The 24,806-nt window shown below is 46.8% G+C and overlaps 1 protein-coding gene across 1 annotated transcript in view; it reads right to left on the reverse strand.

The window, feature by feature from the left end:
- exoc6b (exocyst complex component 6B) overlaps positions 1-24,806 on the reverse strand; it is a 77,580-nt gene that overhangs the window by 48,466 nt on the left and 4,308 nt on the right. The window contains exons 2-11 of the mRNA XM_076724726.1: positions 21,433-21,598; positions 21,296-21,343; positions 21,121-21,211; positions 20,968-21,013; positions 19,767-19,971; positions 11,168-11,353; positions 8,488-8,556; positions 3,340-3,423; positions 2,958-3,004; positions 1-24 (exon numbers count right to left, since the gene is read on the reverse strand). The exon at positions 1-24 is cut by the window's left edge and continues 97 nt beyond it. Of these exons, the coding sequence (XP_076580841.1) occupies positions 1-24; positions 2,958-3,004; positions 3,340-3,423; positions 8,488-8,556; positions 11,168-11,353; positions 19,767-19,971; positions 20,968-21,013; positions 21,121-21,211; positions 21,296-21,343; positions 21,433-21,598 (966 nt within the window). The remainder of the gene's footprint in view (positions 25-2,957; positions 3,005-3,339; positions 3,424-8,487; positions 8,557-11,167; positions 11,354-19,766; positions 19,972-20,967; positions 21,014-21,120; positions 21,212-21,295; positions 21,344-21,432; positions 21,599-24,806) is intronic.

Genomic DNA, 24,806 nt, shown 5'->3' on the forward strand with positions numbered 1-24,806 from the left:
ACGTGATCCTCCACGACGAAGAAGCTGCAAGAAACAAACGTAAAGGTCAAATTTCATCGCGTTTTCCACCGTTTGAGGCTTGACTGGCACTCTTACTTCATCTTGTTGCACCCTCTTGTTCTGCAGTACTTTAATGGCACATGACTGGAGAATTAGCGCCAAAATAACGTTTATCTTGATGTGCTAAACGTCTTTCATGGCAATTCCGTTATCATCTGCACAACATTTAGATGGGAACTTGCCTTATAACCCCTCTGAAACAGCATATCATCCTTTTTATACAATATATAACATGCTAATTAATGAGCTTCAGAGGTGCAGGTAGATGGATGTTGTTCTTTCAGACAGTCAGGCTAGCTGTTTGTCCTTATTTCCAGTCTTTATGCTAAGCTAAGCTAACTGCCTCCTCACTGAAACTTCATACTTCATGGACAGATAAGAGAGTGACATCCATCTTTTCACTGAATTCTGTCACAGCGGGGCCTCTTTCCACCCTCAGTTTTTGGTGGATAGTTTCAGTGAATCCTGATAACTTTTCCAGAAAAGCCGCCATGAATACTCAGTGTGAAAATCACTTAAAAGTACCAATGACAGCCGAGCAACTGGCGCATTCATCCAATCAAGCACAGAAAGCTGCTGGTGTCTCCGCAACGCTTCACACTCGTCAATCATACGTTACTGCTCTCTTCAAATGACGCCCGAGTGAAACGGATCAAATCGCCTGCAGAGTGACTTCGGTTTACGTCCAAAGACAACACGTCTCACTCAGACCAGCGCCCACTGAGCCTCGCCAGACCACAACGAGCCCCGCCGGTGCATGGTCGGTCTTCTCTTTGTCATTACTGAAGAGGGTCAATACGTACGAATCTCCAACTTCTACTTTTTTTCAAATGTATTATGATTAAAAGAAATAAATCAACTTTGAGGGAACCGGTCTGTCGGAAACCTTCGATGATGGTCATCTGAAGATGGGTCTAATAATTGAAATCGAGGGGTCATGGTTGGGTTATTCTTCAGAAATGGTTGCATGTTTAAGGCAGGAGGGAAAGCCAACAGGAAAAGAGGGATATTTATAATGGATACCAACACTTAAAAACCTCTTAGTAAGCAAAATATCCAAAGGACTCTTGGTAATTAACTAAGTGTGATGTTGTTATAACCGATATGACTGATGGCTAAATCTATCAAAATTAGGCCCAGACCGTATGAAGCTTAACTTCCCTTAATTATTCAAAAATATTTGTTTGCTTTTCATCTTTTTTATCTTTTCTTTCAATGCTAATCTTTGTTAAAGTCCAATCATGACACATATCTAGTACGTACACAGGGTGACCGTGCACGACATTAACAGCTGTCACCATCTGCCTTGTGTAAATAAAGGTTGAATGAATAAAAAAAAGGCAACTTCAACAACAGGCTGTCGAGCTGTCACGGAGAATAAGAGCAGGATGAAATTACTGAGAGACCGCTGGAGGTGAAAAGGATGACTGGTTGGACGAACGGATGGATGGATGGATGGGAAATGAGGGGAAGAACAGATGAAGGGATGACTGAATGGTTGAGAAACAGCGATGGATGAGAGACACAGGATGGCACTTTCCAAAACTTCGAATGGGAATAACAGACCTGAGGGTGTGTGCACCATTGTGTGTGTGCGTGTGTGTGTGTGTGTGTGTGTGTGTGTGTGTGCTAGTGTCCAGCCTTGGCTGTGTTTATGGAAGTGTCTGCTCCAGTCAGACAGACAGAAGGAATAACAGCAATAAGCCAACCGCCATCACACACACTCTATCAATCGTCACCACTGTGTGTGTGCGTGCGTGAATTTGTGTTTGAATTCAATGGAGAGAATTGGATGGAGTGATGGATGAGAGGAAAAATAAAATGAGGGGGAGCGTGGGCAGAGAGGGATGAAAAAGGATGGGAAGAAACGAGGGAGGAGAGATGAAAAGACGCCAAATGGTCAGAAGTCAGTCGAATGAAATGAAACGAGGTGCCGCGAAACGCCGAATGTTTGCTTTCACTCAGAGTTTCTCTCACTCCACCTTCTGCCAAGTTACACAGGAGGCTTACAACGGATGGATGGACGGATGGATGGACAGATGGAGCGGTGGGTAAAGGGACGACGTGGACGCTCTGATGGATGTCCGGACAGAAAGTCAGAGAAAGGAGGATGGGTGGTGGATGAAACAGGAAGGAAGGACAGATGATGAACGGACGGCTTAACAGAACGTCTAATCTTCTTCTTCCTCTTCTTCTTTGTCTTGCTCCCATTTAGCGGTAACAATGCTGTACGTTTTGGAACTACAGTTCCCATATTTTTGGGCTTTAGGGGATGTAAACAGGAAGCATGATGTTGCTGGAGTTAGTTAGCAACTTGTTTATTTTAGCCTTTGTTTGTTTACATTTCAGCAAACCAGCACCGTTTAACAATTAGCTATTAGCAGCTCCTGGCTGCACCTATCATGGATTTACTTTGATACTGAAGAAAACCTAAAAAAAAATATGACTCCCAGGCAACTTCTGGACTTCTGGAAGCAGCGTCTTTGTTCTTATTATTTTTCCAATCAGATTCATGGACACACTATTTGTTGGATTTTGATGCTAATGGCAAAATCCAGGATAGGCAATAATAAGCCTGGTGCTTCAGCCTATTCCTTTTTCGGTTATTGATTATGAAAACTTTTGGTTGAAATGATCTTTGTATTTTTTGCACTATGTAACCGAAATAAACTATCTTGAGCCTCACAGTTAAAACATTCTGTTGTTCGGTACTTTGTGTGAGAAGCTAGACTTATAAATGTTCAGTGCATGTAAGGAGTGCAAATGGCAGAAGAAAACAAGTGCAGCATTTATATGAACACAGGGATGAATGCACGTATTTTTGTGAAATAATCAGTTGTCATTCTATTGTGTTGAGTCTGAAGACACTACAGATGGACTGAGGGAGTCAGACTTACCCGACAATCTGATTGAAGTACCGCCTGTATCCCTCCAGAGTTTCATGCTAGAAATGAAAAAGAAAGAATAAACGAATACAGAGGGACAGAGAGAGGGATGAAGAGTCCGACCAATCAGCACCAAATCCTCCTCAACTTACCTGATACAATGAATTTACATAAACAACGTGATACTGGTGTTATTTTTCACATAATAATCTAATTTAAAGATAAAAGTTTCATTGGCTTTGACACTTTTATAGCATAAAATCTCACATTTGTTCAGTAAGTCATAGATTAAGGAGTGTGTTGGGGGGGGGGGGGGGGGGGCAGGCGTAGTTAGCCGTGAATGGACATAAGAGGTGCACATACAAACACACAGAGTGACGGTGGGGGGTCATACCATGTTAGAGTGGGGCTGCAGCACGAGGCGAGCCTGTTTCCTCCTCTGCTTTCTGTAGTAGTTCTCAAACACATCACGCAAACCCTAAAACACAAGTCACAGGTCAGAACGGGTGGCCTTGTTTTCATGTGGTGATGTGTTCATGGTCACAGCTTGACAGTCTTCCTTATTAGAGTCTATGACATGATTCTGGTAGTGGCCTTATAATAACTTTACTCACTTTTACCCTATTTTAACATAAAAAGCAAACAAAAAAAACTGAAATCATCTTATTTTTGCCATGTTGTCTCCATTTCAGCTATTAAAAGAATCAATAGCTCCTCAAATGTAACCCAAAATTAAGGATTTCACATAACCAGTCACAACATTTTACGAGCTTGCTGGACTTTTAACGACTTGCAAACGCCAGCCTGGTGTCAGTGTGTGTCAGAGCGCCGCTGCTGTTCAACCTTATGTCTCATTTCCAGCTGTCAGGATTACCCAGCGCACGCTCAGAACTGGAAAACGTATCGCGGTCCAAACTGTGAAGCTGCACTTCGTCGCTGACAGTAGCGAGGGACGCTGCCAAGTGTTTAAAGGTTGTTCGAGGCCGTTATTTATTGTAGGGGAGGATGAATTTAATGGGGTATAAAACCGAAGGCTAGAACCACTGAATGATGGGAAAGTTGAGATAAGGTCATGTGAGAGACAGAGTGTGTGAGATAGAGAGTGTGTCTTTGATGACTAGCACTGGTTGCGGTTCAGTTTTGGTTGGCGTCACTGGTCAGACATCAAAACTAAAACCCCCCCACACACACAGAAACACAGAATCAGCTTTCTAAACTTGACCTCGTATCTTTTCCTTCCATTACACAGAAGCTCTCTCTCTTATCTCTCCCTCTGCTGTGTGTGTGAAACTTGCGGTCTATCTAGGGCCCAGACCAGGACCCGGAGTCCTCGGCGAGCTCAGAGATAAGAGCCCAGGACCGGACAGATAACGTGACATGCCCCTTTTACCTTGAGGCCAGACCACTACCAGCACTCATACTTCCAGGCTGCTGACCGCTGGGCTCCGGTGGTCACATGCGTACATGCTCCTGATGACCAACGCCTGCTATCGCCGTGATAGGACGCGCTAAGATACGGGAATAAAAACATTCTGGGAACTGAACAAACACGTCTCTGTGTGTTCCAGGACTGTGCTGTTTGAGCAAGGTACAAAAACCTGAAGCAGAGGCAAAGGTATGCCGATTTTCAATCCTTAATGCAGGTCAAGCTCTAAAACATGGGATCCTACGTTTCCCATTATGCAAATAATATAACCTGGTTTTATATTTAAAAGCCAAATTAAAGCTGTGGAGAGTCCCTTTAATGAGATGCTACAACATCTGTATGTGAGTGTGCATCCATCCAGAGGTTTCGGATGTCATGTGGTCTGTTCCAGGTATTTTCTCCCTTTTCACGTCTTCAAATTCGAGCTTTATTTTTGTCGTTTCTGTCTGCTCATTCGACAACAAATAGAGAAAGATCAGGAGGGGAGTTTTGACTGAAGCGTGTTTTTTAATTCTTTTATCTGACCTCAGCTGAACAATGTCCATTGAAACAACCTCACAAAGTTACAAACAAAACAATCAAGCGGACGGTAGACGCACGAATCTCACTGGTCGAGATCTGGACGGCGTTTGGTTTGATGTCGTGAGGCGACAAAAAAACGTTCTTTAATTCTTTAATTCCCAGTTTGACCCTCAGCTGAACAATGTGTTTTCAACCTCAAATGACCGTGAACCCTTCATTATACAGTGCTCGCTCTCCCCGAGAGAGAGAGTACAGAGGTGAAACACAGGGCTGAGCGTGTGCGTGTGTGTGCGTGTGTGTGTGTGTGTGTGTGTGTGTGTGTGTGTGTGCCGCAGCGCCGCATAAACAGTGGATTCAAAAAGGTATACAGAAAGGGCAACACAGAGCAAGCAGAGAAAAAGCAGAAACACAGAAAAAGAAAGACAAAAGAAACAATAAAAAAAAGGAAAGAAAGAGAGGAAAAAACAACAGAAGGATGGAAAGAAAGAAGAAACAAAGAGAAACATGATGGAGTACAATGAAACTGAAAAGTAGATGGGAAGAAAAAATCCTGATATAAAGAAAAAAACAAACCAGCAAACAACGAAAAGAGAGAAAAATCCTAAAAACGGGAATCCAAGAAAGGAAGAAAAAATAAACGAATGTACAGATAAATATGGTCAAAACATCCGGTCACACCAAAACGTGGTGCAGTTAAGCTCACGGACAAGTCACGAAACGGCAACGCTAGCGGCTAACTTATCTCAAACATGCTAGCCGGCTGGGCTAGCACTCATCAGTCCCAATGGCCTCTCTCTCCTAGGCTGCTAACCCTGCTAGCATTGTGTTCTCAGTAACTGTCAGCTAGCGAGCTAACTGGCTAACGGGACAAGGAGTTCATGCTGTTGAGGTGAGGTCAGGCCTTCACAAAAAGGTAGCGGACAGGTGCCAGACCCTGAGCGACGCATATCCAAGAGGAGGCTACGAAAACGGTGAACAACGGAACGAAAAACACAAATACAGTGAAGTGAAACACTAAACGGACAAAGCTCGTTCCAAAACAAGAATCTGGGGTTGGAGAGCACAGAGGGAGAGGCTGGATATGAGCCAGGTAGGCGCCGACAGTTAGCCTAGTTAGCACGCTAAAGTATTTATCCATTACAACAAAATGCAGCATTCCTGCAGTAGCAGCTTGCGCCTTCTGGTGGCGCCAAGCTGAATATTAACCAACAGTAAGTGATCGTGGCTGCACCGTACACCTTTAAATGGTTAAGAATAGCTGCAGCTGTCTCGCTCTGGAGCAGCTCAGAGCTCCAGTCTGATGGGCTGGCTGCCGCCTCCCTCTCCTCACCTCCCCTCTGCTCCGCGTCCTGGACTTCAGGCTCATGTTTACATTGATCACAACTCTGTCCGCATTACGTGTGCGAGGGTAACAAAGGAGGATTGTTCGGCCCGACGCTGCTCGGCTACGGCTGGAAAATCGCGGGGTTTAAACGTGGAAAAGAGGAGGAGACGGAGGAGACGGAGGGAGAGAATGGACGGAGGAGAATGTGGTGGTCTTGATTGCAAATGGGATTCCACATCCAGGTTTGCTAGAAAAATAAATGAGACTGTTACTGCCTGTGTGAGTCCTTCTCATTTCACAATCAAAGTGTGTGTGGTGCGTGTGTGTGTGTGTGTGTGTGTGTGTGTGTGTGTGTGTGTGTGTGTGTGTTCAGGATTTTCCAGTCAAGCCCCCTGCCCAGTACAGCAAACTGTGCTGGACATGCTGGTTTTCTTTCCTAATGGTGAATCCACGTCTCTGCCCAGCAGCCTGTCACTCAAACCGCTGTGACACCGCTTTAATGGATAAAACAGTTTCAGCCGAGTGTGTGTGTGTGTGTGAGAAAGAGAGAGAGAGAGAGCGAGGCAGAGAGGAGCGAGCGAGCGAGCGAGCGAGGCTGACCTCCGAGGTGAGGAGGTCAGACCTTTCAACACCTTCCCGAGACAGAACGCACTCCTTTCCCTCCTCCTGCGTCTCTCATCCTTCATTCTCTCCTCTCCGTCTCCATCCTTCATTTTCTTCCTCCCCCCTCCTCCCGCCCCTGGAGTTACCCCTCTCTCTAATCTCTCTCCCTCTGTGTTGTGTTTTCACCCTCGTCTTCCTGTTTTTGCCCCTTTAACCTCCCCCTGACCTCCCTCCTTTCTTCCCCCCTCCTCTTCACTCCTTATCGCTCTGTGGCCGATTCACTCTCTCCTCTCTCCTTCCTGTAAACGCCTCCGCTGACCTTTACCCTCCCTCCTCTCGTCTTATCACTGCCACTTGTTCGTCGTTTAAGTTCTCCTTCTGGTCATTTTCTGCTCCTCCCTCTCTCCTCTCCTCTTATTGCTCTTTATTTCACCCCTCTTCATCTTCCTATCATTTCCTCAAGTCTTCCTCCTTTTCATTTTCCTCCCTTCCTCCCTCCCTCTCTCACCACCACAAAATGTCCCTGGTTCTCACCCTTTTCAACTTTCCTGACCTCTCTCCTCTCCTCCATCCCTTCCCTGCTCCCCCCCAATCTCTCTCATTCTTCTCCTCCTTCGCTCCTTCCATCATCTCGCCGCCTTTACCCTTTCTCTAACCTCACTCTCCCTTTCTGCTCCCCCCTTCATCGCTCTTGTTGCCCGTTCATTTTCTCCTTCCTGTCAAAGTTCATGCACTTCCTGTCCCCCTGCCAGAGAGCCCCCCAGACACACACACACACACACACACACACACACACACACACACACACACACACACACACACACACACACACACTGAACAGAAACAGCCGACCCTCTGGTCGGGTTGGCCCGGTCACAGCTCCGACAGGCCTGCACACACATACACACACACACTTGTAGATGCACGCACACGCACACGCGCACACACACACACACACACACACACATTTACACACACTCACACACACCCCAAATGTGCAACTAAGCCAGTCATGGCCCAGTCAACACCTACACCCATGTCGCTTTCACTTTAACTGAGATGAGACACACACGTTCTCTCTTTCTCACACACACACACACACACACACACACACACACACACACACACATGCTCAGACACACACACACGCAGCAGTGGTTGGAGTGAAGCCAGGCTGGAGCTGGAGGCCTCATCTTACAGCATCATATACCTCTCTGTACATAAAGCCTGCGGTGACGCTGCTTGTCTGGGCGACGTGACCACACTCTGAACACCACGAGATCGTCACCAATCACGGACTTTAACCATGGCGGCGTCTCCTCTGATGTCTCTGCTCGTATTAGCTCATTACGGAAATGCATGCAGATTCATAAACAGGAGTACTTTACGGCAATGTTGGATTTCCAGGATTGGTGCACTGATCCCAACCCATGGAATGAAAACCACTTGAACTTGGGCTCAAGTCTGCTTGATTAAAAAGCATCAATACCGGTTTTGCTCCACAGAACATTGTTACTTCAGTCAGCGATGTGTGCATGTTAGCAGGAGAGCTCATCATCATCATCAAAACGGTTTACACTCGTTCACGTGTGCTGAGGTGCTCGTGGATCAATGTGAGGATAAAACATCACAAGCGACAGATGAACCTGTGGAGAGGCCTGACTCACCAGCACAGTGTAGATATGCAGACAGCGGTAAACTGGAGAGAAATCCACCAAGTCGTGAGCTCCCGGGACCTGCAGAGAGAAACATTCAGCTTCTGTAAGATCAGGCTGGAACAAAACACTAGAAGTTTGGCTACTTCACTGTTCAACACTCTTTTCTTAATACAGCCTTTTTCTTTATCCACCATTTTTCTTTACACATGTTCACAGGGCAAACAGTCAAAGCTCGTTTGCACAAGATGTCACATCGCTCGTGTTGTGGCTCGAACTGCAGATGGAGGGCAGGAAGTGATTTTCTACAACACACACTCAAAATGTCGATGTTTTGAGTCATTTACGATTGCTCAAGTCGATCAAACCGAGAAACCACGAAGAGCTTTTATCGAGTACCAATGGTTGTTGTTCAAAAGGGTGAAAAATTGACCGAAAAATACCGGAAAAGGCTTGTTAACCGTCTGCGGTCGGGAGGAGCCGAGTCGATAATGGTGGAAACGGTGTAACATCTGCTATCATTTTAATCTACGGTGACTTAAAGTAATAGCTACAAGCAACACGACGGTTTCACATAAGACAGCTGAACGTAAACAACGTATCCTGTCTTGTTTAGCGACGATCCAACGCAAGGGTGACTTACAACATATGTTCTGATTTTCTGTTTACACCTTTCTCTCGTGTTTTCATCTAAACTAGCACAGTAAGAACTTTCCTCCACCTCGTCCATTATGGTTTTCACTTCCTGCCCTCCATCTGAATTTAACGTTGCGTAACTGCAAACGATCTATTAGACAAACAGTTTTGCTTGAGAAATAAGTTCCAGTCTTTCCTTTCTTTCTCTCTTTACAAGCTTTTATCACTTTATTTATGTTATGGCTAATTAGCTGCGTCATTTAATTTGGATAAATGTCAGCTAAGTTTCACTTTAGCTGACAGAGAAACATCGAAACATCGCAGCACTTCATCACTTGGTCTGAAAGTCTTCTGACAGTGTCACCAGCCGTTCATACCTCCTTTCTTTCCATCCATCCCTCCGTCTAACCATCCCACATTCCAGTCCTTCCTCTCTACCCACATCCTCTGTCTTCCGGAGAACAACACAGTGGCAATTTACCCATTTTAACACACACACACACACACACACACACACACACACACACACACACACACTAAAACCATGTGCCCTCTTGCCCTCTGGAAAGTTTGCTTTCTGTAAAAATCATTGGAGGCGCAGCACAATGCCAGCTTTGATGTAACCGCACACACAGAGTCCTGAAACAATACGAACACACAAAGAGTCACAGCACTTAAAGGCAGAGGTGGAGGCAGAGGAGGGACAAAAAGGACAAAGGGAAAGGAGAGACACAAGCAGGTACATGGAGCTTAAAGTGAACTGAACATGAATGAGAGAAAAAAATGTGAGGAACAAACCAGAAACAGACAGACAAACAGGCAGAGGTGAAACAAAAGAGAGCGATGAGATGATGGAAAGTGTGAAAAAGAGGTGTTAAAGTGAACAAGAGAGCAGCACTGAAGGTAAGAAAAAGGCCAAGAAAAGAAGAACAAAGGCAGCAAGGGAAGAGAGGATACGGAGACACAGGGGGACGACTGTAAATGAAGGGAGGGGGAGGAAAGGGAAAGACATGGCAGGGGCAGGGATGGCGTGAGGAGACGACGGCTGCGGCGATGCCAACCATCGGCGCCAACGCGGTCGTAACCCTGGCGGCCGCGGGGTCAGGCCTTTGTTCGAGCCAAGGTCTTCCCGTGAAGAGGGTTGAGTCAAGTTTACAGGACGTAAATAAGCCAAGGGGACGACAGGGACCTTAAAACAGAATGGTAGCACGGGGGTGACAAGTTCAGCTCTATTCTCTTCAGCTTCATTGTATTTGGCTTTCCTTGAGTGTGAACAACAAGGGCTGCAAAAAGGACTTTTGATCCCGCGAGGGATGGCTTGAAGAGTTCAGTGCCGAAATGTTTTGTGTCCATTTTGTATTAATGACCGAATTTCTACAAGTTCGTCTTCTGGACAGTCTGTAAACATGTTACTGACGAGCTCAAACGGCCGGCTCGTCTTCAGACTGGTTTGACTGTGGCCGTGTTTCTGAAATCTTTGTGGCTGAAAATAAAACAGTGTCATCTCCTTAAGTTTCACTGAAATCTCTTCCAACAATTAGAAAAACATGATGCCAAATGTTGCAGTGAAAGAAGTAAAACTCAGCCACAAGTTGCCTTTGAGCAAGACCTACAAACTAAGTACAAATGCCGCCGGTTATTAACCTTGGTAAAATGTGGCGGACTCCGTGGAAGCAAAGCGAAGCAAACAAAAACAACACGCTAACAAAAACATAACTATGAATATTATATTACATTTCTGCCTGAATCCAACACGCTGGACCTGTATAAGTAACTGTATAAACACAACTGAGTGACTGAAAATGGAGAAAAACCAAAGAGTGAGCGACAGAAAGCAAGAAGGTTATCAGGCTTTAAAGCAGGTTCATCCGTCCCTCCATCCTGAGGAGAAACCCGTCAAAGGTTTGATCAGGATCAAGATCACAGATCGCATCCCCACCAACCAATCAGAGACGAGCGGGATGATGGATGTGGGTCAGACTGATGTTGGAGACTAAAGGTCACCTGCAGCTTCAGTGCTTTCATGTGTTCGTGTGTGTGGTTGCACTTCTCTCACTTCATCATCCTCCTCTTCATCCTCCACATCCAGGATGCCAGAGTCCTGTTCCGACACCGGACTGCCACCCTGTCCGCCGCTGTCCGTCCCCGCCCCAGCCGCCGGCGCCTCCTTCCTGCCGCGCCGGCCAATCAGAGCCCTGGGCTGCGTGGAGACGGAGCTGTCCAGCGAGCGCTGCAGCTGGGCCTGAAGCACAGAGACACACACAGACAGAAACAACGGTCAGACTGGAACTGCTCTGTTCGCTTCTACTCCAGTTTTTTCCTACATTTCCCAGAACACTTTTCAAAAGCCACAGAAGAGGAAGGGGAACTTGTTGCATTTAGGTTCTGGCGCAACTTCACAGCAGTGGAGTCTCTTTGATTTTCAGGGTCTGACACCAAAACCAGATGTTCACTGATAACAATGACACACCTTCTGCAATCAGACTCCACTGTAACATGTGCTGCCGTTACACTTTCTACGAAGGACACACAGAAATCAAAAAACACACGGCAAACAAAAGGGAAATGCAGCATTCTGTCAAGAAAAAAACATGTAAATCCTCTTGGGCGAGTGAGCAATAACGCCTCACGTTTGCATGATTCCCCTTTTCAAGAGTTTCGGGAAAAGCTTTGAAATTGCGGACAGTGTAATGAGGTCACCGGTCGAGACCTTTGAGTCAAACCTGCCACTCCTAGTCCCATGAAAACACCCGTGGAAATGACCTATAAAAGTGATTCACCAAAGCCCCAAAGGATACACCAGAGGGAAAACAGCAAGACAGGAAGGGAAGAACAGGAAGGATGAAGAGTCCAAAGAAACCAAAGAAACCAAAAACAAAGCGCACTTTAAAGACATGGACGACTTCCATGTTTGATCTGTTCTGGTTGTTAAAACCTTCATTTAAATGCAGCTGCATTGGTAACATCTACGTAAGCGTCTGTAAGTATCACAGAGAAAAACAAAAACAGGCTTCAAATATGCGTCTGTTTTACAATAATATGATGTGTAGCATACGTCTGAGCAATCATCTTATCAGTGAAGTTTACCAAAATGCACAGACATAAGAGAGGGTGGGGCAAAGACAGCAGGAAATGGAAATTCAGTGCAGTTTTCCACAGAACAATGCGATGTGTAACGCAATATCTGATGCAAACCGTGTCCTGTCTATGAAACCGTGTGGGGAAAACAGAGTATTGTGGGAAATGATGCATTCGCTCCCTCTGGGGCAGCGTTGGACCAGGAGCACTAAAAATAAAAAGAATCAAACAGGAAGTTTTGGTATCCAACACAAAATGAAAACACTTTTCGTAGAGAGGGCCAAGCCCACCTCGAACTCCTTCAACAGGGAAGCTTCATTTTCTGTGACAGGAAGTGTTTCGGTCCGTACTGTGTTTTGGTTTTGCCGATTTCTTGGATTCGTTCACCAAACGCCGCCAACTCTTTAGGTTTCAGCGCTCATCCCGACGGCGAGGCTCGTTCACAGCTGGGCCACCGAAATATTTCTGTGGGAAAACCTTGTGATGGGGGGGGAAAAACCCCCTCAGATCTAAGCTGAGTGCATCTTTCCATCCACACCCAGATCCGCCTCAGGTCCTTTTGAAAACCTTCGTGAATGCGGCCGCTTCCTCAGCTCGCCGGCGCCAGCACGTAGCCTACCTCGCGGACTTAAATCTGTCGATAAGGACGTCAATAGATGCGTCAGAGACTTCAAGCGCCTTGATTTGCCCCTTTAATGACAACGGTAATGAGAAAAACTGGTGTTCATAGGAGGGTGGATATGCACAAACCCGGAAGAACACAATATCAGTGATGCTGGGAGAATACAATGCCATCTTTGATCTAATGCCCACACACACACACGCACACACACACACACACCTCCAAGACGAATGAGTCATATAAAACACAAACAATCACAACAGTGGAAAGTCTCGTTCCTCTGCATGGAAGAAATGTGCCAAGCTGTGCCCTCGCTTTTCAAGAAAGAAGAACGGCTAACAAACAACGAGGCCCGAAGAATCCAACAACCAAAACTCACGAAATCTCCCAGCAGAAAACGAAGCGACACAGACCTCAAACACACAAAGCGAAGAGTCGTGTTTGGTCGGCAACACTCTCCCTCCACACGGCATTCCTTTCTAATCCCCCAAATGGCCTTTTTCTTTCTTTCCACACACAAATTAACATAACTAGCCCTCAAAAGACAGCAAGCCATGAAAGACAGGCATGAGGGAGCTGGTGGACGACACAGAGGAGCATCTTTCCAGCGTGCGACGCCGCAGATACAGACGTCAGCACCTACGTCAGGAAATTCCACTTAGCGGTCGAATTTGGCGCTTCGCCGTTCTTCAGCAGGTGGATGTCTGTTCTGAGGAATGCTGTGCACACACTCGCACCGCCATTCACCCCCACCCACCACATAATACGCCTTTGGTGGCCTTTCTCCTCAGGGGTGGCACTCGAAGCTCAAGTGCAGGAACGTGCGTCATCTCTTCTGCACAATCCCAGAAGCAAAGAGGGAGAAAACATGGGAAAAAGAGGCAGACAGAGCGCGGCGTGGGGGACGATAAGGAGAAGAGGCAGAAGGAGAAAAGAGCGAGGGAAATGTGGTGAAGAGGAGACAGAGAGGAGATGAGAATAAGATGGCAGCAGAGGAGGCGCGAGGACGCAAACTGCCCGAGAGGAGGCGAGAACAAACTGCCGGGGTTGAGGAGCAGAATCAGAGCCACACTATAATCCATTTAGTGCAAAATGACTCTAAATATTTCTAAAATGATCTGATATTACACTGTGGCAACACCACAAGGCAGCCCCGAGATAAATATGTGCTGCGTGGCTTCGCTGACAAACTTCAAGGCAATTTGCAGTCCTCTGTGTGCATTTGCGGGCTGAGCGTGGAAATTGACAAAAATTACAAGTGAAAGAGCAAAGTTGCAGTGATCTCCTTGTTGACAAGCGGTTTAAACTGTCTGTTTATTGTGGGAAAGTTGCAACGATTTGTGAAAAACAGGCGTCCACGGCATCCTCTGAAAAGGAAATGGAGGTTTATGTACTGACCGTAGATTATTTGCAGTTTTTTTCAAAAGAGCTCGTACTTTGGGAAACCCAACACAAGTAATCACTGCCGGCAGCGAAGTTGTTTTCCAAAACAACTTGTCACCAAAAAATGAGAGAGACCGAAAACATATACTTAATGACAAGATCTGAGCAAACCGAGGTACTTCTAACTGCCTGTGTTTGCTTAACCGAATGACAGAACCAGTCCAGAAAGATGATGCATGTCAAACTCCACTGAATCCCATCAGTCGTCTGTTCGCGAGGCGCTTTGGAACACGGACCTGATACTTACGATGCACATCAGTTTCGACTATTACAAGAGGAGCGAAGCCTGCATCTTTTTGTGCATTAGCTTTGTCCAACAGCAAACCGCAGGATAAACAGAGGCCCAGCAGGCTCTTTATTAACAGACTGGTATCGATGTCTGGTCTGTGGAAATGACCGATTCACCTCCAGGTACCACGGACGACAAAACTGGTGCTCCTGATGCATCACGTCCAATCGATGATATGCACACTGACAGCGAGCGGAAGCACTTTTGGATGAAAAAGACATGTCGCTCGGTCATTTTGCAGGTGGACTGTCAGGCTGTTTGCACCATTGTGATTTGTGTTTAACATCCTGCAGTTACATCCGCGCAATATCTTGTGCAATAGTACCTAATTTTAAAAAAAATCTGGCAAATATGAGCTACGACCAGCAGCCCATTACCTTATATTATCTTAGCATTAAGACTGGAAACAGTGAAAGAGCTAACCCGGCTCAGCCTGTTAGCACCTCTAAAGCTCATCAATTCACACGTTTTACCTCATTTGTTTGATTCGTACAAGAAACAAAGTGGAAAAATCTCCACGAAGGCTATTTCTGTCCAATAAACTGCCCGAGCTTTGGGGGCTTTTGGGGGTGACGGCTGTTTCATAGGATGACACTGCACATCGAACCTCAAAGCTTTCTGAAAACTGTTGAGAAGTACTCAAAGCACAGTGAAACAGAAATATCAAAGCAGCAAAAGCACTCCATATTAAACGACTCGGACGAGGATCAGGAGCAAAAACCTGACGGGAACATCCCCACCATAGATCACAGTCTGGCAGGCAGACCCCGAGCCAGAAGTAATGGTGTCCGATGGCAGCGAACCGCGGAGCATTACTCGGCAGACGACACACACAGACGCACAGTGACTGACACAGCGACCCACAACCGTCTACGTTCATCGCCCCGGTGATGGTTCAATACGCCGACCCAGCGCGTGCCCTCCGCCACCCCCGCCGCACACACACACACGCATGTGTGTGCTCAGTAACTAGATACAGGTAATCAATCTTCCTCCACTTCACAGGCCCAACAATCTGTTTCCCATTAGTGTGTGTGTGTGTGTGTGTGTGTGTGTGTGTGTGTGTGTGTAAAACTACTGAATACACAGCAGAAGCTCTGAACTTCACTGAAAGTGAATAAAAGAAAGAAAAAAAAAACGGGGGGAGCAAGAAGAGGAAGGAGGGAGGGAAGTGGATGGAAAGATGAGGAGATGGAAAAGACGGAGGAGAGGAAAAGACAGACGGACGTCTTGAGGGGGGAAACATGATGTGACAGAGCAGGAGAGGAGGAGGAGGAGGAGGAGGAGGAGGAGGAGGAGAAATGACGAATGTGAGGGGAGAGCAGAAAAGAACGACTCCTCTCCTCCCTTTACTCTCCTCTATCTTGTCCTTCTCCCCTCTGATTTCATCCCTCTCCTCCTCTGACCTCCTTTTTCGGAGCGGCCACCTGTCTGCTGTTAATGGCGTCATCGAGACAACACCAACAAACCAACGAACGCTCCTCACAACATCTCAGAGCAGGAGGTGAACATCTAACAGAAGGTCAAATCCCCCCCCCCCCCCCCCAATACAGCCGCCATATTTCCTCTTCCTCCCTCTTCGTCTTCCACTGTTTACCTCTTCCTACACTCATCCCTCTTCCTCTCCTTTCCCTCCTATCCCCCATTCACCTCCTTCTTGATCTTCACCTCCCTCTGCTCCTCCTCAGCTTGACCATGATCTTTCCCTTTACTTCCAGCGTCTTCCTCTTCTTCCTTTCCCCTCCTCATCATCTCTGTTGTCCCCCTCCTCCTCCCCTTCTCTCCCTCTTTCCTCTGCATCCATCGTTTGTTCCCAAACCACCTTTCTCCCCCTTTTTCCTTTCTCCATCTCCACCCATCTTCCTCCCTCATCCCTCTTCCTCCTCCTCCTCCTCCTCTTCTATGGGCATGTGGCAGCAGACAATAGCTCCATTGTAAGCCCTGCGCTCTCCTCCGTCTCCTCCCTCCATCCCCTCCTCTTTTCCCCAGATCTATTTATTTTCACATCCTTGGTGGAGGGAGCTGTAACGACGGCCGGGTACAGAGAGTTAGAGCTAATTTGGAACAGAGCGCGGCGGAGAGACACGCTGTCTGAGCGAGACAGAGATGGAGAGACAGGAAAAATGAAGTGGGATAAGAAAGAAGGAGGGACAAAGGAGAGGAAGGAAAGAAGAGGAGCTCCTGATTTGTCCGTCCACGCACACACACTTAGGGGGCTTCTGATTGAGTGCGAGCGCTCTGCGCCAAACATGTGATACAACACCATAATCCCAGTATCAGTATCAGGACTGCTGGACCACTGGGGTTTCCATAATCTCCCTTGTAATTAGTGGTTAGAAGAGTTAGCGGTTAGCTTCTTCAGTGACTGCAAGTGGATTTTCTGTGCCAGTGATTCTCAAATTGCGGTCCCAGGACCCCCCAGCGAAGGTCACTGAAGGGTTCAGGGTGTGTGAATGTGGAGCAGGGAGGACTTTTACTGAATTTACTGAAGAGCGTCGTAGTTTCGTTTCAATCACGATGAGGTCCTTGACTGCAGTGAAAAGCAGTGTTTGGACCCACAGACGGGTGACAAGTTGAAGGAAAACCTGAGGGGTCGTCTTACGGTGTTGGCCTCCAGAGCACCTTCAATGCACCTTGTCATAGATTCACCAATTTGGTGCTCAGCTGGGTTTTGATCAGGTGATCGTGAATTCACATCGTCTTCATGCTCATGGACTCTTTCAGTGACCCCTCGTTCCCACAAACTCTGATGTGTGGATGAGACCTTCACTGGTCAACCAGCAGCAGCACTGGTTTGGATTAAGAGTGAGAAATGATCCTCTAGTGACATCTAGAGGACAAAAGCCATTAGACCCCACAATCCATGCAGCAGCATTCCCACTGTTTCAATGTGTTTTAGAGGGGTCAACAGTTTGGGCTGCAGACCACCATCTAATGCCAGCAGAGATAAGTGACTGATGTCTGATGACCTCTCTACAGAAGACATGCCCTGCCAGCAATATAAAGATATTTTGATGACACAACACTCAGAGACACTTGGACACTTCCAAGAATGAGGACCAGCTCTCACTATTGGGCCAACCAGGCAAACCAATCCAAATCTCAAGCTTTGGTCATCTGCAAAACAAAACTATTTCATGGCACTTGTTGCATCGTACAATCACAATCACAGGAATTCACTAAAGCCTAAACGGCATTTTTAACTTGCTCGTTGGGATGTCAGAACGAGGGAAATCACTCAAAGACGATCAAAAAACATTTGGTTTCGATCAGTTTCCCAATTAATCGACTGATCGCTGATAAAAATTCACTTTGTTTCATCCATCTTCACCAACTCTGCTCGTGAGTCCTGAATACAGCTGCCCACTACACTCAGTGGCCATTTTATTAGGCACACCCACACTCCAAACGCGCCAAAACAAACAGATATTCACAATGACGAGCAGGTGTACAGTTGTACCTAATAAAGTGGCCACAGAGTGTATATTCAGCTTCAATAAGTGCAGCTATCAACCACCAGCCAACGGCCATTTTATGTCCACGTGAACTTGCTTTAAAAGCCGACACGTTCAGGATGTAAGGCCACAGATTCATTTCCACCTGGACGGAGCTCGTTAAGACGCTTCTCTGCACACAGGAAGTCATGAATCACAACTCACGCAGCTAATCTGTCAAATCTCATTCACACACTGCTGGCAGGGAGCTACCATGCAAGGTACCAGTCTAGCCACTGGGAGCAATTTGCAGAACGAATGGGACAACGTGCCACAAACTGGGGATGCAGCATTTCTAAGGTATGGATCTTATATATGTATCAGTTACTATGTAAACAGAGGAAGTCGTGATTACTACACCAGAGACTGCGCAGCCACTTTTCTCAGAGTCTCCATCCGCTCATATGTCTGTCGTCAACCTCTCCTTCCTCATTCCCATCCCACCCCTTCATCCTGAAATCCCATGGAACGACATTCCCCAAATAATGGAGGCACACAAATAAACAAGAGGCCTCACTTTGAGCTATGGACACCGCAAGAGAACACAAAACACACAAACAGACACTCATATATAACTTCCTTGGCCTTGGAAAACAGAAAAACAATTAGGTAAGTGCTGAAAAGCAGGGTCTCTCTGCAAGTGTGTGTGTGTGTGTGCGCGTGTGTGTGTGTGTGTGTGTGTGTGTGTGTGTGCGTGTTCATTGACAAGCCATCATGGCGTCTCCTGCAGCGCCTACATGCTTGTTTACTGGCAGTGGAACCACAGAGCAACACACACACACACACACACACACACACACACACACACACACACACACACACACACACACACACACACACACAGGCTGCTTCTGATTAACAGACAGAGAGGGAAAGACATGATGGAGAACAAAAAACAATTGTTGTATAAGAGCCAGTAACACTGTGCAGCCCTTATCAGCAAACACACACATATAAATCCACTGATGTTAGTACACACAGGTAGCAACTACAAAATGTGCTGAAGCAGGAAGACTCACACACTCACATTACAATATCTATTTGAAAGATTATCCTGTGGGGACACTGAAAACAGAAAATGAGGTAAAGGGTTCGTAGCCGTGCTAGCAGCGAGGTTCCAGCAATGGCGGTATTAGACTGAAGTATCTCAACAACCTTGAGATGGATTGCCACGAAATTTGGTACACAAATTCATTTCCCCCTCTGGGTGAACTGCAATGACTTTGGTGGCCCTCTGACTTTTCCTCTAGCGCCCTCATCAGGTTAAAACGCATCGGATTTATGACCAAAAACATGCAAAATTAATTTGTTTAGTACTCATCCGAAAATGTTAGCATGCTAACATGCTAAACTATGATTGTGAACATGGTGAACATTACACCTGCTGTTGGTGCTGTCACTGTGAGCACGTTAGCACGGTGATGCTAGCATGTAGCTCACAGCACTGCAGTGCACGAGCACAGCCTCACAGAGCTTCAGGCACGGCTGCAGACTCTCAGTGCTGCCAGCGTGTGTGCGTCTCAAGGAGAGGATGTGTGTCCTATCTTGTCCTTTCTTGGAACATTGTGGGATGGAACAAATGCATTTAGCTCAGGATTACTGGAAACTGTTTTGATGCATTTTCCACTGATGGAAAAATGTTACAGGCGTGTGAATCCTCTTTTCGCGATGCATCAGCCAAGTGTGTGTGTGTCTGCGTGTGTGTGTCTGTGTGTGTATATTTGTGTACCTGCTTGATGGCGGTCTCTCCGATCTTGTCTGAGTGCTTCCGGATGCTCTCCAGGAAGTCTCTCAGCTGCGACATGGCCGTGTCCCGGATCTGGATCCTCAGTTTGGGGATGTTTTCGGCCATAATGGAGCAGAAGCGGTACTGACCGGCCCTGGGAAGACATGTGTGCTCCAGCTGCTCCAAGGTCCGCAACGCCGGGTAGTACCTAACACAAAGCATGTGAAAAGGTCCACTCGCATTATTTATTCAATCATGCAGTCAGTTGACTTCTTATGAGCTCACTTTAAACCTAATCAGATTTGGTTCTCGCCAGCCTTTCACCTCTGACGCAGCAGTTAACGCTAACAGACACGCAGCAGTAAAGCAACGTCCTGCCTGTCAGACGGATGACGAAAAGCAAGCACAAAACACACAAAGATAAACACGAGCACACACACACGCAGAAATAAACACACTCAGATACACCTCAGGGATCTTTGGCAATACAATATCCCCCGAACGCCTCACTCCACCTCACTCCACTGCATCTCTCACACACTTTCTCTGGCTGCTGGCTGACCTCTCGCTGCTCTCTGAGAGCACAGCAGCCACAGGACAGAGAGAAGTAGAAAAACACACAAACAAATGACAAATTTATGACCAACCAGACTTCTGTCTACAGGTCAGGCCAAGGGCAGGGAGGGGGGATAAGAGTGAGGCAGCGGCGCCTCTGTACCAAGCACTCTTGCTCCACCTAGTGGCCGCAGGTGAAGGAACGACAGTCAACATTTACTCATGCAATAAATGCTCCAACGCATTTTCAAACATCAGTATATGTTCATCACACATCTGTAACATGTCGGGATAATGACCTGAAACACATGAGACCACATTAAAAAAAAAACACGTTAAGCCTGCTGCTTCCTGTCACTGCAAAGATCATTTTTAATGTTTCACTGAAGATGATGAAGGTTTTTCCATCAGTCTGGCATACTTTCCACCATCTGCTCATCAGCTCATTCTGTATTTTTACACGACTTTGTATACTAATAACTAACATCTCCTCAGAGCCCCAAATGTCAACACCTGAAGGCCGCCTCCTTCGCTGCCTTTTCATCGAATTTTACAAACCTTTACCTGCAGGAAATGTCGTCGACACACCCAAGCTTTAGATACTCAAACTAAAGGTGTTTGGATTGAAGAGAAGTCAGGTGTAACGCACCTTTTCGCCCTCATCTGCTCCTGAAGTCTGCTGTACATCTCCAGCACTGAGGAAAACACAGACATGAAGCGAACGTGTTGTAGTAAACATTTCTGGGAATCTTTTATGTTGACGGCCATGTTTGAGTGCATCTCGTGCTCCGGTCTGCGTTACCTGGCAGGCAGTGCGCCAGTTTGTCGATGGTGGTCGCGATGTTCCTCTGCTGCACTCGACACTGCTTGAGCTCCTCCATAGAGCTGGTGAGCTGGAAAGAGGAGGCGAAGAGAGCAGCGTGGGTTAAGAAGAAAGACGTCCTGATTGGACAGAATTAATATTCATGTCAACTCACCTCTTTGCCATCTTCCTGGAGACGCCTGTTGGTGTCGATCACCTGACTCTGAGAGAGAGAAACAACGAATGAGAGAAGAGAATGGAGAGTGAGAGTCTTTGTGACACAGCGCCTCCGTGCTCCTCGTCCCTCCTCACCTTGAGTTTCTGCGCCTCCCCTCGCACTTTGAGCAGCTCTGTGATGGAGTCGACGAAGCCCTGGAAGTGATGGTTACACATCTTCTCAATCTCTCGGTCGTGGTTTCTGATCCGGGCGTCCAGCTTCTCCATGAAGAGGCCATGTTCCTGACCGTCGTACACCGACCTGGACGCAGAGACAGCGAGGACGGCGGGTAAGAGGAGGCGGGACATTTACCTTCTTTTCAAATCCTCTCAAGTCTGAGATACGCTTTGGGAATTTTGATTTTACACCTAAAAACTGGATTTTTCCATCTTTTTTGCCTGAATCATATAATAATAATTGTATTATTAGACTTCTACATTTTTTTCTGTGTATTTTACGACTTTAAAGTCAACAACAATGCTTCACTGAATTTCAAGAAAGATTTACTCCACCTACAGACTTCAACATGGCATCAGCTGAAACATTAAAATCCACTTTCAGCCACTTACTTCTATGTGTTGAAAGCAGCCTTGCTGGACAATGAAATAATCGCAAAAGACACGAAAGACAAAGAAATTACAGAAAAATTCATTCAAGTCGTCGAGACAGAGAAAGGAGGGAGGAGAGGCATGAAGAGGAGGAGGAGAAAAATGGAGAGGAAGCCAAACGAAGAGTAGTAGAAGAAGAGAGGAAGTGTAGTTTACTGCTTCATCAGTGATGCTGTGCATCGTTTAGCTACCCAAGAGGAACAAGGACAAAACAGAGGCAGAGGGGTGGTGGGGCATCCAGCTGTGGAATGAGTGCATCTGCAAAATGCATCCACCAGAGGGCGATATGGCAACACTCATTACTGTACGGTCTCAGGTCGGAGCAGCCACAAACCACAGCAGAGCAGTGTCCAGTTATCAGCATCAGCCACACTCCTCCGGTGCAGTTAGAGTCAGCTGCAGGGTCGTCAGCTGGTGCCACCTTTGACTGACGTTTGGGCCCCTAGCCAGAACATCTCCGGGTGGGGGGGGCAGTGGCTGCGTGGGCACGTCTCCCTGCAGCTGACCTTACTGGGGTGTCTGGCCCCACAAAGTGTCCCTCCCTCCTGCGTAGCCACAGCCAGCAGCTAGCTCTCTCTGCCCCCTCTGCAGACTTGTGGCCATCGTTTCTGAGTGTGTGAATGGGTGAATGCTGGCTGGTGTTGTGGTCGGTAAGAGCAGAAAAGCACCATATAAACACAGTCATTCACCATGTACACAGAGGAAGTGACGAGGTGCTACTGGCAGCAAACATCACTCACAGTAAGCCAGCTACGAAACAAACCTTCACAAAGTCACATATGTCTCCAGAGATAGAAAGATTAAAAAACTGGTTTCGTGGGATGTCTGCCTGTCGGTCAAGATACCACCAAGAGCCCGAAGATACCACGAAACTAAAAGTTCAGCACGTCTCCTTCCAAACACTGCAGTATTTCTGTGTACAAGCCTTCTCTGTGATAGTGATCACAGTTCTTCCTGTGTTTTCTCCCTTCCAAAAACAGCACGCACACACACACACACACACACACACACACACACACACACACACACACACACACACACACACACACACACACCTGTGTATGGCTCGAATCCACCACCCTTCCTCATGTTGACCAGGAAATGCCCGACTTGTACAATAGAGAGCAGGTCTGACGCCACAAAGTGCTTTCTTTAGACACTCACACTCACACTCACACACACACACACACACACACAAAGACATTCATAGAAACAAGCCACACATCTAAAATTAATACAGTGAACTACAAGAAGGTTTGTGTGTCCACAGTCTGAAGGACCACGGCCTTCTGCAAACAATGAGTTACTCAACGAGGTCACTGGCTGCTAAAATAAACACAGAAATGATATTAATACAGCAAATGATTGAGGGTGTGTGAGAAACCAGAGGACAGCATGCTTATTATTATTATAATAGTTTTGGTTTAGATGACGAGTGTGTGTGTGTCAGCTGGTAAGAGATCACAACTGAGGCTCAACATGAATAATCCAGATTAGTTTTCTCAGGACTTGGATCTTAATTACTGTGGTTCAGCGGCGTCATCAGCAGTACAAGAGACAGACGCGGTTACTTCATTCCCCTGTGAAGTCTCCAAACAATAGCCGGCTTCCTGACAGAGTGAACCAGTATGAGCTGTTAGCATGTGTGTTAGCGGTGAGTTATCCCACAGCGCCTGGTACTGCCTGGAGCACGGTCCAGTGAAATCATCTCAATCATCGTCTCTCAGCTCTGAAACTGTGAAACTGCCTATTTTAAGGCACTGAGGAGATTAAATGAGACCCAACTTTACATCAAAGTAAAACATCTAGAGACAGACTTTGCTCTCTCAAACTCTTCTCCTTCATAAGTGCATAGAAAGCAGAGGAAGAAAGGAGGGATGCAGGATTTGAGAGGAGGAAGAGGAGGAGAAGATGGCTGGCTGGATGGATTTAGAAAAGTCAGAGAGCAAGGAGCACGGACAGGAAGACGTTCAAGAAATGTGCAGCCATGACATCATTGTACACAGCTGTGTGTGTGTGTGTGTGTGTGTGTGTGTGTGTGTGTGTGGACCACTGGGGACTGCTGGCTGCTCAACAGTTGGTTAAATAGGATCTTAACCTGCTTATGATGAGCACACCAACTCCTGAGTGTGTGTGAATGGATATGTGTGAGTGTGAGTGTGAGTGTGAGTGTCAAGTGGAGACTGATGATTCAGCAGGGTGTGTGTGTGTGTGTGTGTGGGCTGTAACAAGCTTGTGGTAAGTCACTCCCTCCAATCCCTCACTAGTGCAACCCTTCACACACACACACAGTGTTTGGGCCATGCTAAACGTCTTTAAGGTGACAACACTCCACACAGAGAGAAACAACATGGCTGACATCAGAGGACCAACAAGCGTGGACCAGGACCCACACGGCCTTTAAAACCCAGGGACTCCTGTGACAGACGAGGGGGACGCGGCATCACAGGACCCCCATCAAAGACTGAATGGACACCGGAAACTGACATCAGCTGTCTGCAAACCAAACATCAAAGCCTGGACGGGGAGAGGGTCAAAGGTCACTGAGGTTTCAACCAGACAAGACCACGAGTCCACAGCCGTGCCAGCAGCTCTTCAGCTCGTCCATTACTGCCTTATTTTCTATAATATAAATGTCTGAGCTGTCCCATGCTATTCTAATGACCGCCTGTCAGCCAATCAGAGACGAGCATTTTCCATGGCCATGAAGAAGAAAACCACATAATGAGCACACACACAAAGGTTCCCTGTCATTAATGGCTAAATCTGACGAAACTCACCAGCTGCACGCTGCCGAGCGCAGGGTGGAGTTCAACACACACACACACACACAGACACACACACACACACACACACACAAA

This window comes from Chaetodon auriga, chromosome 24, assembly GCF_051107435.1.
Source record: "Chaetodon auriga isolate fChaAug3 chromosome 24, fChaAug3.hap1, whole genome shotgun sequence".
Lineage (NCBI taxonomy): Eukaryota > Metazoa > Chordata > Actinopteri > Chaetodontiformes > Chaetodontidae > Chaetodon > Chaetodon auriga.